This window comes from Heterodontus francisci, chromosome 36 (assembly GCF_036365525.1).
Source record: "Heterodontus francisci isolate sHetFra1 chromosome 36, sHetFra1.hap1, whole genome shotgun sequence".
In the NCBI taxonomy this organism is placed as follows: domain Eukaryota; kingdom Metazoa; phylum Chordata; class Chondrichthyes; order Heterodontiformes; family Heterodontidae; genus Heterodontus; species Heterodontus francisci.
Genome location: NC_090406.1, coordinates 3,889,603 through 3,901,664, shown reverse-complemented (window position 1 = coordinate 3,901,664; position 12,062 = coordinate 3,889,603). Strand labels below are relative to the sequence as shown.

Sequence of the window (12,062 nt, the reverse complement as noted above, 5' to 3'; positions counted from 1 at the left end):
TGACCCTCCGACAGTGCGGCACTCCCTCAGTACTGACCCTCCGACAGCGCGGCACTCCCTCAGTGCTGACCCTCCGACAGCGAAGCAGTCCCTCAGTACTGACCCTCCGACAGGGCAGCAGTCCCTCAGTACTGACCCTCCGACAGGGCAGCATTTCCTCAGTACTGACCCTCTGACAGTGCATCACTCCCTCAGTACTGACCCTCTGACAGTGCAGCAGTCCCTCAGTACTGACCCACCGACAGTGAAAGACTCCCTCAGTGCTGACCCTCCGACAGTGCAGCAGTCCCTCAGTGCTGACCCTCCGACAGTGCAGCACTCCCTCAGTACTGACCCTCCGACAGGGCAGCATTTCCTCAGTACTGACCCTCCGACAGGGCAGCATTTCCTCAGTACTGACCCTCCGACAGTGCAGCGCTCCCTCAGTACTGACCCTCCGACAGTGCTGCACTCCCTCAGTACTGCGCCGACAGTGCTGCATTCCCTCAGTACTGACCCACCGACAGTGAAAGACTCCCTCAGTGCTGACCCTCCGACAGTGCAGCATTCCCTCAGTACTGACCCACCGACAGCGAAGCAGTCCCTCAGTAGTGACCCTCCGACAGGGCAGCATTCCCTCAGTACTGCCCCTCCGACAGTGCAGCGCTCCCTCAGTACTGACCCTCCGACACTGCTGCGCTCCCTGAGTACTGAGCCTCTGACAGTGCAGCACTCCCTCAGCACTGAGCCTCCGACAGTTCAGCACTCCGTCAGTGCTGACCCTCCGACAGTGCAGCATTCCCTCGGTACTGACCCTCCGACAGCGAAGCAGTTCCTCAGTAGTGACCCTCCGACAGGGCAGCATTCCCTCAGTACTGCCCCTCCGACAGTGCAGCGCTCCCTCAGTACTGACCCTCCGACAGTGCAGCGCTCCCTCAGTACTGACCCTCCGTCACTGCTGCGCTCCCTCAGTACTGAGCCTCCGACAGTTCAGCACTCCCTCAGTACTAACCCTCCGACAGTGCAGCACTCCCTCAGTACTGCACTGGCAATCTCAGACTGGATCATGGACTTGACTCTCTAAAATGGGTCTTAAACCCACAACCTTCTGACTACCTACTGAGGCATGGCTGATGTATCGTGTATGCTTGTGGAGAATTTGAGCTCAGTACTCCTGATAAATGGAATTGGCATCGGACAGGAATTTGTGTAAGTTTAGAAGACGAGTTACCAGCCCTGGATCTGCATCACACTGGAATTGGAGGTTATTTTGTCGGACCCTGCAGTCCCAAATGGGAGCACAATTTGAGGCAAAGGTCGGTGGGAGAACAGCATGACAGTGTTAATAGCCCTGTGTTTGACACACTCACTGTATCAGTGTGTCAGCCTGCAGGAAATACTGGCATCAGTGAATTAACCTGCTTTAGTAAATTTACAGATTTACTTTTTAAATCGTTTCAAACTTGTATTCAGTCTCCATCTAGTGGCCGTTTGATTTAGATTTAGAACATTACAGCGCAGTACAGGCCCTTCGGCCCTTGATGTTGCGCCGACCTGTGAAACCATCTGACCTACACTATTCCATTTTCATCCATATGTCTATCCAATGACCAATTAAATGCCCTTTGCTGGGACTGTTTTCACCTTCTTGCTTCAGTTCCTGATGTTTGTAAAAGTTAGTTGAAATGAATGGTCCTGGATGAATTCTTCAATTATTCATCATTTCTGGAATTTTTCGCATACACTAGGAGTTTACTTTGGGGACTAGAGGAAGGGAAGGATTTGCTATTGGGGAGTGTAGTGAATCCTGGGAATGGGTTATCACAGCTTCTCTGATGTTAGTACAGCAACAATCAACATCCTTTTCCTTTTAGAATTCCCCAAACAACATGACTGGGATGAGCAATCCTCCAGGAACTCCACGTGACGATGGCGAGATGGCGGGCAACTTCTTAAATCCATTCCAAAATGAAAGTGTAAGTTCGGTTACTGCTTGGCTCTCTCTCTCTCTCTCTCTCTCTCGGCTATTTCCTTCCACCTCTTCTGTCAGTGCTAACTCTGTCCAGCCTCAGTTAACTTAGCCAGGTGAAGATTGTCATAAAAATCTAATGACCTTTAGGTCCTTTAACTTTGAGGGTGGACTCTCAGCATTTGATCAAGGGGCCTAGTCCTGTCTATGCCTGATATCCACAGACTTTCCAACAGAAGTCACTGGAACTTGAGCAGGAACCCCTCCCTCCAATCCAGGGGTTACTGGACAGTGATGGGGAAGGGGAACCCTGGCTGATTTCCCCCTCCCTCCAATCCAGGGGTTACTGGACAGTGATGGGGAGGGGGAACCCTGGCTGATTTCCCCCTCTCTCTAACCCAGGGGGTCACTGGACAGTGATGGGGAGGGGGAACCCTGGCTGATTTCCCCCTCTCTCTAACCCAGGGGGTCACTGGACAGTGATGGGGAGGGGGAACCCTGGCTGGTTTCCCCTCAACCCAGGGAAATTATGCAAATTCACACTTTTATCCCAGCTGAAACCAGGTTTTTATTAACAAATTCTTGGGATGTGGGCATTGCTGCAAGGCTGGAATTTATTGCCCATCCCTAGTCACTCTGAGAAATTGGTGGTTGGTCTTCCTGAACCCTTCTAGGCCCCTTCAGAGAGCAGTTAAGAATTTGCCGCATTGATGTGGGACTGGAATCACATGTCGGCCAGACCAGGTAAGCATGGCAGATTTCCTTCCCTGAACGGATATTAGTGAACCAGATTGGTTTTGACGACGATCGATGAGTTCATGGCACCATAACTGAGACTAGTTTTCAATTCCAAACTTTTATTAATTAATTGAATGCATTTGTTAATTGAATTTAAATTCCACCAGCTGCAATGATGGGATTTGAACCTGTGTTGCTCGGGCATTAGCCTGGGCCTCTGGATTATTGGTCCAGTAACAGAACCACAGCACAACCAAGCCTGGGCTCATTCTGCACAGGCTGGGGATGGAGCCTATGAGCTGACTGAACTGTTTGGCTCAATCCCACACCGGGATGATGCAACTTCACCCATCAGGTGACCGCGTGGGTTTCTGCCGGGTGCTCCGGTTTCCTCCCACAGCCAAAGACTTGCAGGTTGACAGGTAAATTGACCCTAGTGTAGGTAGGTGGTAGGAGAATTGAGGGAAGGTGGGGATGTGAGAGGGTAATGGGATTAATGTAGGATTAGTATAAATGGGTGGTTGATAGTCGGCACAGACTCGGTGGGCCGAAGGGCCTGTTTCAGTGCTGTATCTCTCTATGACTCTAACCCCATTTCTTCATTCTGTTCTCTGTGTAGCGAGATGTGTATCACTGAAATCCATGTGCGAGTGTGTGCGCACATGTGTATATGGTGCACTTGCGAGTATGAGTGTGTGTGTATTAAAAACTTTACATGCTAAACCTTTATAAAACACTGGGTTAGACCCAGCTGCAGTATTGCGTCCAATTCTGGGCACCACAATATAGGAAGGATGTGAAGGCTTTAGAGAGGTGCAGAAAGTATTTATAAGAATGGTTTCAGGGATGAGGGACTTCAGTTCCGTGGATAGATTGGAGAAGCTGAAGATGTTTTCCTTAGAGAAGAAAAGATTGAGAGGAGATTAGATAGAGAAGTTCAAACTCATGAAAGGTCTGGACAGAATAGATAGGGAGAAACTGTTCCCATTGGCAGAAGAGTCGAGAACCAGAGGACACCGATTTAAGGTGAGTGGCAAAAGAACCAAAAGCGGCGACATGAGGAAAAGCTTTTGTTTATGATCTGGAATGCACTGTCTGAGAGTGTGGTGATGACAGATTCAATGGTGGCTTTCAAAAGGGCATTAGGTAAACACCTGTGGGAAAACAATTTCCAGGGCTGCAGGGAAAGAGCTGGGGAGTGGGACTACCTGTCGGCAGCTAGCTTGGGATCGAGAACCTGAATGGCCTTTTATGCTGCTATCATTCTATGATTCTATGGTCCGTGTTGGTGTTCATGCCTCAAACATGCCCCTGTCCACTCGTCATGTTTTGCATTCTGAAGTGCACTTACTGTCCACAAAGCTTAATCCTGTTGCAATAGTTGGTCACATTTTTGCATCAAAATTTACCTCTGTAAATTGTTGCGTGAACTCTTTTCATTAAATTTTGTTATGTCAACTGTCACAATGTATTTGCAGATTCTGGCCATTATTTAAGTCAGAGATGGAGAGGAATCTCTCTACCCCAGAGGGCAGTGGAGGCTGAGCCATTGAATATATTCAAGGCTGAGATAGACAGATTTTTGAGTTATAGGAGAGTCAAGGGTTATGGGCAACAGGCAGGAAAGTGGAATTGCAGCCAAGATCGGATCAGCCATGATCTTATTGAATGGTGGAGCAGGCCCGAGGGGCTGAATGGCCTACTCCTGCTCCTATTTCTTAAGTTCTTAGGTGGCTACATACAGCCACGTTCTGAAGTCTCTTCCTCCCAACTTTATCATCAGCATCAGGTGACCTCTGGTAACCTTTGGGCGATGAGGGGAAATGTTTTTACACTGCGATGTGTTGTGACCTGGAATGTGCTGCCTGAAAGGCAGTGGAAGGAGATCCAACAGAAACTTTCAAAAGGGAATTGAATAAATATTTGAAAAGGAAAATTTGCAGTTCTATGGGGAAAGAGCAGGGGCGTGGGACTAACTGACTAGCTCTATAAAGAGCCAACACAGGCACAATGGGCTGAATGGCCTCCTCCTTTGCTGTACGATTCTATAATAATCTTTCATGTGCTGTGCTTTCTTTTTCCAGTACTCCCCCAGTATGACAATGAGTGTGTGACCGAACCCTCCAGACCCCCCTCTTCTGATCCTCATGCAACCCTGCTGGAAATGAGAAGAAAAAGTTCATGTGGGAGGTCAATCTCATTCGAAATAAATAATATTTAATGGACAATTACTTGAGCAGCAGTGTCTGCTGTGATGCACTGTAGTAAATCCTCGGGAGTTACGTTGGGATGAGCTGCTCATAGAAGCCTGAGGCCTGCTGGAGGAACTGAAGAGGTCACCTTTACACATGGGGGGGGGGTTTGGGAGGGGATAACAGAGCGAAGGGGCAGTGCAAGGCGATCAAAGACATTTTACTGTTTTACGACACAGTTTTTGTATAAAAAGTATTGTCTATTCAGATAACAAACAAAAAAAGTCTGAATCCTTGAGCATCCCCAAACCAGCTCACTGTTTGAGTATTTCCGTTACTTAGCACTGTGTTTCCAACATGACACTATCCTATCCCTAACTCAATGGTTCCGATTAACCTCTGGTGATCTTCGAAATGAGATTGAGTGGTGGAGAGGGGCTCCTTTTTACAGCTAATAAGCCAGGATGTCCATCACCAGCCTGGTGTTGTCTATGGGCCCTGAAGCCTGTAATGTGGCACTGCTGGGAGGGGTTCTAAGCCAAACGCAGACCCTCAGCTGGTGTAACCTCTTGGTAGCCCACCCATCGAAGCCGGAACTCCTCTCTTAGCAGGGTAACGGGGGGGGGGGGGGGAGGGGGGGTGGTGTTTTGGTGTTGGACAGTTTACTCCCATCTTTTCATAGTTATATGAACAGGTGGCACTGTATCTGTCTCTCTCTCTCTCCTAAAACCTGTCACAATGGACACAGAGGAGTCTGTTAGCAAACAGTCTTTTCAGAAAGAATTTCAGGAACGTTTTCTGGGAAAGAAGTTGGTGACAGTGAGCCATACCAGTACCAATATTGCTGCTCGCACACTTAATCGCCAAGGAAATGGAGTGTTCTGCTGCCTGCTGACACAGGCTCTGGTGTGGTTTAATCATACTCAGATAGTCCAGCAAGTCTTCTAGTTCAACCACTGTTCATTTCCAGAGGATCCGCAACTCCTTGCCACCCAACACTCGATCCTTTCTATAACTGCCATTGCCTTCCTCTGCTCTGATTGAAGGATCTCAACTCCTAACTTCACTCCAGTTTGTTGTAAACTTAATCCGAGTCCTCCTGTGAGTGTTTTGAAGATTCGCAAAACTCTAAGTCTATATTGTTCAGGGGTTCATGTCTTTGGGGCACCGAGGACCTGTATTTGTACCTGAGTTTTTCTGAAAAAGGGCTCCTCAGAGTTGTTCCCCTCCCCCCCCCCCCCCCCCCCCCCCCCACTCCACCTTCCACGGACTGGTCGGTGAATGCATCGCAGCACACGACTGAGAGGGTCTTAGATACATGCCCTGTTCTGTGCTGAAATCAGCTAACATACATAGACTAAAGATGTATCCTGAGACCTTTGTGGGTCAAAACTGCCCAGAGAACCAACTGGTCTTTTGGGTGCAGCTTCATGAGTGAGAGAGATGTGAATTGATGAGGTGTAACTTACCAGAGCACAAACCTATTTCCTACAGCTCCTGATCCAGGTTCCCAACCCTTCCTTGTAAATGTTGTAATTATTTACTAGTTCTGGCTTCTGTTAAAGGTTCTGCCATTCAGTTGGTACTTGGGACCTGTTCTGTGGGACATTCGGGGGAAGGGCTCTGAATTTCCTCAGCTCACTGTGGCAACAACTGACTGCTGCTCAGGTGTATGTTTTCAAGAAAAGAATTTGGCCTTAGTGTTGCATCTCAAAGTGCTCCACAAACAGTGGCGTCGCCATTATTTGTGTGAACATGGCAGCTTTCCTGCACATAACAAGATCTCGCAAACTGAATGAGATGATCAAGTAATGTGCTGGTGTTGTTTGTGTTAATAATGTTGGGAAGGACACTGGGAGAGCTTCCTTCTCTTCCAGTGTGTCCATGGGATCTTTAACATCCATCAGGACAGATAGATGGGGCTCAGCCTAACATCTCATCCAAAGGACAGTGGAGCAAGTCTATTGCAGGGTGAATCTTGGCCATTTCAACCTTGGAAGGAAATTATTGGGAGAGCTTCATTGAGTTGTACAAAACTGTAAATGGTAGGGAAAATGTAAATTCAGAACATTCTGCCAATAAGCAGTCACAGAATCAAATAGGGAAAAAGTTAATTTAGGCCCAATCACACATGGAGTTGGGGAGGTGGAACAATTTAAGAAACAGTTGGATGAAACTGTTGAGGGTTTCTAGTTGAATGGCCCAAATGGTCTCCCTTGTCTTGGTAGAAAAACTGACAGTTTGCCCAGAGTAGGCAAAATGTTCTTCTTTGGATTATTCCATGTAACAGACTCTTCCACTCTCCCACCCAGGATCTCCCGGTGGGCTGATGTTATGTTGAATGCTTCCTCTGATCCTCGGGCTCTTACATGGCAGTTATTCTGATCCAATTCTTGTGAATAAACCTGTGCCACCCTTCAGAAGATTCTTCACTATTGGGAATGTATTACCTGGTGTGGTACTGAGCCAAATAGATCAGGATCAACTGCTGATGGTTGATTCCTTGATCTCCGCCCTCAGTGCTCTCATCCAGTTTTAGAAATGGTCCTCTCTGCCTCTGCTGCATGCTCCTGCTCTCCTGCTTGTGCACATTCTCTCACACACTTTGGCACAATTCCGCTCACGTTTTCTTTCACAAGCTCCGTCTTTCGCGCACTCTCTCCCACTCCATGTCTGTTGTGTTTTTCTCCTATAGGAAGGTGAGGAGACCCAGTGCCCACTCCGTAGGTCAAGTCTAGCTTCAAACTTCCCTCCATAGAATTAAATCCACTTTTTCACCGGTTTTATTTTCCGTCCATTCCTCGGGTTCTGACACTAAAAGAGTGATTGACATGTGGAGATTACAATCTTGAAATTGCCTGCAACATATTCTCCCCACCCAAAGCATTGTGTTGCCATGGTATCAGTAACTTGTGGTGAAGGGCGAGGTTACGAGGAGGGATTCGGGGGTGGGAGATGCTGTCGCATTTCAGTAATGCATTAGAGGGTAAAGTAACGGTGCCAAGGGAGCATTGCACTGAAAACCCATCCATTCGGCCCTGAATGTGTCAAGGGGGTTTCAGTGAGTGAACAGCTTGCTCAGTGTGGTACCGAACCAAACAACCCGGGAGCTAGCATACTGTGATCACTGGACACATGTCGGACTGCTTCAATTGCCCGCAGTAACCCCAAGGTTAGGGAGAGAGGTTTAAACTAGCCAAGGTTTCCCCCCCCAACCCCTCCGCCATGGATTACTGTCCGTTAGCCCTGCTGGAAGCCTGGTGTGTGTGTGGGTATCAGGCGCCAGGACATGCTGTAATAACCTTTAGACCACATAACCAGACAATGTCTCTTTCATGAAACATGTGGGAAGTTTCTTGGGGAAGTCCCATACCCTAGGATCTCATACCCTCGTCAGAGTCGGCACGTTTTTGGAGGAGGGAGAATATAGGGGTGTCAGTCAGACCAGATCACCTTCTAAAATGAATTTGTGTCTTGATTATTATAAAATACAAAGTTTGCCACTTGATACCAAGAAGGACCTCAGTCGCTTTCTGACCCTCATGTTTTATTAGATATATTTTTTTAAATATCTACCTGTTATGAGTCTGTACAGCCCCATATTCCCATTGTCTGCCAATTGATGTGTAATTGCATTAAACCTTTGTGTTACATCCTGACAGTATTGAGCACAAAAGTTGGCTCCTGCCCCAGGCAGTTTGCTGATCCCAATCCCATGGGCCATGGTTTGCTATAGTCGTTCTGTGTAGTATATATATTATGTCACCTGTATGTTCTTTATATATTGTAAAAATTCTTTAGATGGTCAGTTGCATATTAAACTGCATCAATAAATGTTGTGGATCCTTTTCTTATTTCTTGCCTCCTTGACGTAGCTCTCTTTCAACAAGGAAACGTCTAGATTGCACCAGTGTTTCTCTGGACTAGACCCCAGCATCCCAATGATTCCCTCTCTCCCCATACCCTTTAATATCCCACCCAGTCTAATCCCACTCTCTCCCTCACTCCCCGCACCCTTTAATATCCCACCCAGTCTAATCCTGCTCACCTGACCACTCCTCACACCCTTCAATATCCCAGCCAGTCTAATCCCACTCTGCTGCTCACTCTTTGATAGCCCACCCAATGTGATCCTGATCTCCCATGTCTGGAGGGAAGGGAAGTGAGAAGGAGGAGGTACAGAGGAAATGGGGGAAATTAGGAGAGGGGGAAATGGGGAAAACAGTAAAGGGGTAGGGAGTGCCCTTATCGATCATCGTATTCCCTGTATGGGTTAGTGATTGAGATGTAATCTCATTGACACAGCACTATTGGTCTGAAAGTGGCTATTCCTTCTGATTCCTCAACAGAGTTGAAGAGACTCTCACGTATTGCCCTGGGGTCAAGGGGAAATGTCTAGGTACTGCCCTGGGATTGAGGGAATTGCCAGGTATTGCCCCAGGATAATGGACATTGAGGGTTGCATATACAAAATGATTGTGGAGAGAGTACAGAGACAGAAACACTAAGGGGACACTACACAATTGAAGTGGGTCAAAAAACAAGGAAAATGTTAGATCGGAGCATAAGCATTAAAGGTGCTATGTAAATGCAAGTCATGGTTCAGATATTGTTCAACAGGAAGTTTGCAGAAAGGGCTTTTCAGTGACAGCTGCTCCACCCACACACTGGATTCATTGTCCCAGCTCGATGACAGTAAACATTGTAATCAAACCACTTGCCCTGACAATCAGCAAAACCTGCCCAGGTCAGTCTGTAATATGTCAACCTGAAATAAGTGTGGCAATTCTCAACTCAGTTCCCACAGCTCCTGTGGGAGCTAAACTGCCTCTAAATCAGCTATCTAAACAGAAAATGGGAGGCTCATGGGGAATGATCAGTTTTTGCTGTAGTAAGGGATTGGGGCAGTATCTAGCCCACACTACACCTTGCCTGAGAGCATTTGCTGTGGCAGTGCTGGAGGGTGCTCTCTCCTGAGCCAGCACTGTATCCTCCCTGGGAATGTTTGCTGCAGCAGTATAGGAGCTTTACTTGCGGCCAAAGGTTAGTGTAGTTTTCTGTGGCTGTGCAGTCTCAAAAACCTGCTTTTATTTCCAATCAAACATAATCCATGGCTTTTGCTGGGTGAAGTAACTACAAATGTCTGTGGCCTTTAACACAGACAGTAACTATACAGCTTAAAGTCAGATAAAGTTCAGATCAAATACAAAGCCAAATGCAAGCATTACAATCACCCCAGAAGTTACAGGCATTGAATAACTCTGGAACTCGAGGATAGGAGTAAGTTTGACCAAATGCGTGGATTTTAAAAGTAGGGACTGGAGGTGAGGCAAAGAGCAGAGCACCCAAAGGGAGGAATCCCAGAGTTTAGGATCTAACTGGCTGACAGCACAGCTGCTAATGGTGGGGTGATGCAAGGCAGAGTACACAAGAGGCCAGAATAGGTTAGAGATCAGGAGGAATGAACTATGTTCAGGATCCAAGAAAAGCTTTCCATTTGACCTGCTATTTCCCTTACCGCACATCTCCTCAAACTCATACTATGAGGTCAGTTTGCCACCAAACATTTCTCTCCAGTTCCTTCAATGTGCCAAACATCTCATTCTCAACAAAGATTGCTACAAGGTGTCTGGTATGGCTTAGCTGTCAGCAATGACCTGCGTCAGGTCATGGGTTTAACTCCCACCATGATACCAAACTTGGAGGTGTGACAGGGACGATGATACCAATCAACTGCAGCAGGGCATAGATAGATAGCAGAATGCACAGGCAAGTGGCAGATGGAATTTAATACTGAGGGATGCAAGGTGCTGCATTTTAGCAGCAGGGATACGGAAAAGGCAAAATAGTCTAAATGGAACTATTCTAAACATTATACAGAGACAGAGGGGCCTACGGGTTTCTGTGCATAGATTTTTTGAAGGTGGCAGGACATATTGAGAGAGTGGTTAAGAAAGCATATGGGATCTTGGGCTTCAGAAATAGAGGTATGGTGTACAAAAGCAGTGAAGTTATGCTGAATCTTCATAAAGCTCTGATTAGGCCACAACTAGAGTACAGTATCCAGCTCATACATTAGTAAGGATGCGAGGGTCCTTGAGAGGCTGCAGAGGAAATTTACCAAAATGGTTCCAGAGCTGAGGGATTTTAGCTACAAGGTTAGGATGGAGAAGCTGGGATATTCTCCTTGTAACAAAGGAGATTTAGGAGAGATTTGATAGCGGTGTACAGGACTATAAAGTTTGGATAGGGTAGACAAAGAAAAGCTGTTCCCATCAGCTGATGGTACAAGGACTAGGAAACACAGATTGAAGGTTTTGGGCAAGGTGGGGTGAGGGAGAAATGCAAGGAAGAATTAAAAAGAAAAATGCAGCAAGTGTTAATGACCTGGAACTTGCTGCCTACAAAAAACAGTGGAGGAAGTAATTTCAAAGAGGAAATTGGATGGGTACTGGAGCTAAATAAACTTACAGGGCTATGGGGATAAAGCCAGGGAATGGTACTGATTGAATTGCTCTCCAGAAAGCAGACATGGACTTGATGGGCCAAATGGCCTCCTTCAGTGTCATTGCAGCTATGACACTCCAGGGACTAGCATACCATAATCCAGGCTGTGGGAAATACCAGCTTTCAGATGAGACAAGGAGTTAAACTAAGACCACCTGTTAAAAGGGTCCCACTGCACTATTTGAAGTTGTGCAGATAAGTTCTCCTGGTGTCCTTGCCAATATTAATCCCACAACCAGCAGCACACAATTAAACTAAAAGAAATTTCATTTGCGTGGCACCTTGCTGTTTACAAAATTGGTTGCCCCATTTTTCCACAACACAGTGACTACAACATTGGTCAATTGGATTTAGAATGCTTCTGGACCTGCTGAGGCTATGGAAAGGTACAATAGAAAATGCAAGTTTGATCTTTAAATAAAGAGGAACTTGAAAAAAATTAAAACAGAGTTGGGGCAGTCAGGAGGGAGGAGTAGTGAAAAAGGATATTGGAGGATCAGGCTGCATATAGATAGCTAACCATAACTTCCTTCTGGACTGAAAAGTTTGCAAATCTTGCACTAATGGATGATGGGGAAATGGTCAAGACCATGTTCTCTGAAGATGCTGTCCATTTACAGCACAACTCTGTACAACGCACAATGGCAAAGACACCAGGAAAAAAAAGTTACAATCGA

At 46.7% G+C, this 12,062-nt stretch overlaps 1 protein-coding gene across 3 annotated transcripts in view; it reads left to right on the top strand.

Moving 5' to 3' along the window:
* The window catches only part of LOC137351514 (single-stranded DNA-binding protein 2-like), a 109,951-nt gene extending 101,239 nt beyond the window's left edge, over positions 1-8,712 (top strand). For all 3 annotated transcript variants that reach the window (XM_068015984.1, XM_068015985.1, XM_068015983.1), the window contains 2 exons: positions 1,854-1,955; positions 4,771-8,712. In XM_068015984.1, the coding sequence (XP_067872085.1) occupies positions 1,854-1,955; positions 4,771-4,800 (132 nt within the window). In that variant the 3' untranslated portion in view covers positions 4,801-8,712. The remainder of the gene's footprint in view (positions 1-1,853; positions 1,956-4,770) is intronic.
* Positions 8,713-12,062: the final 3,350 nt, after the last annotated feature.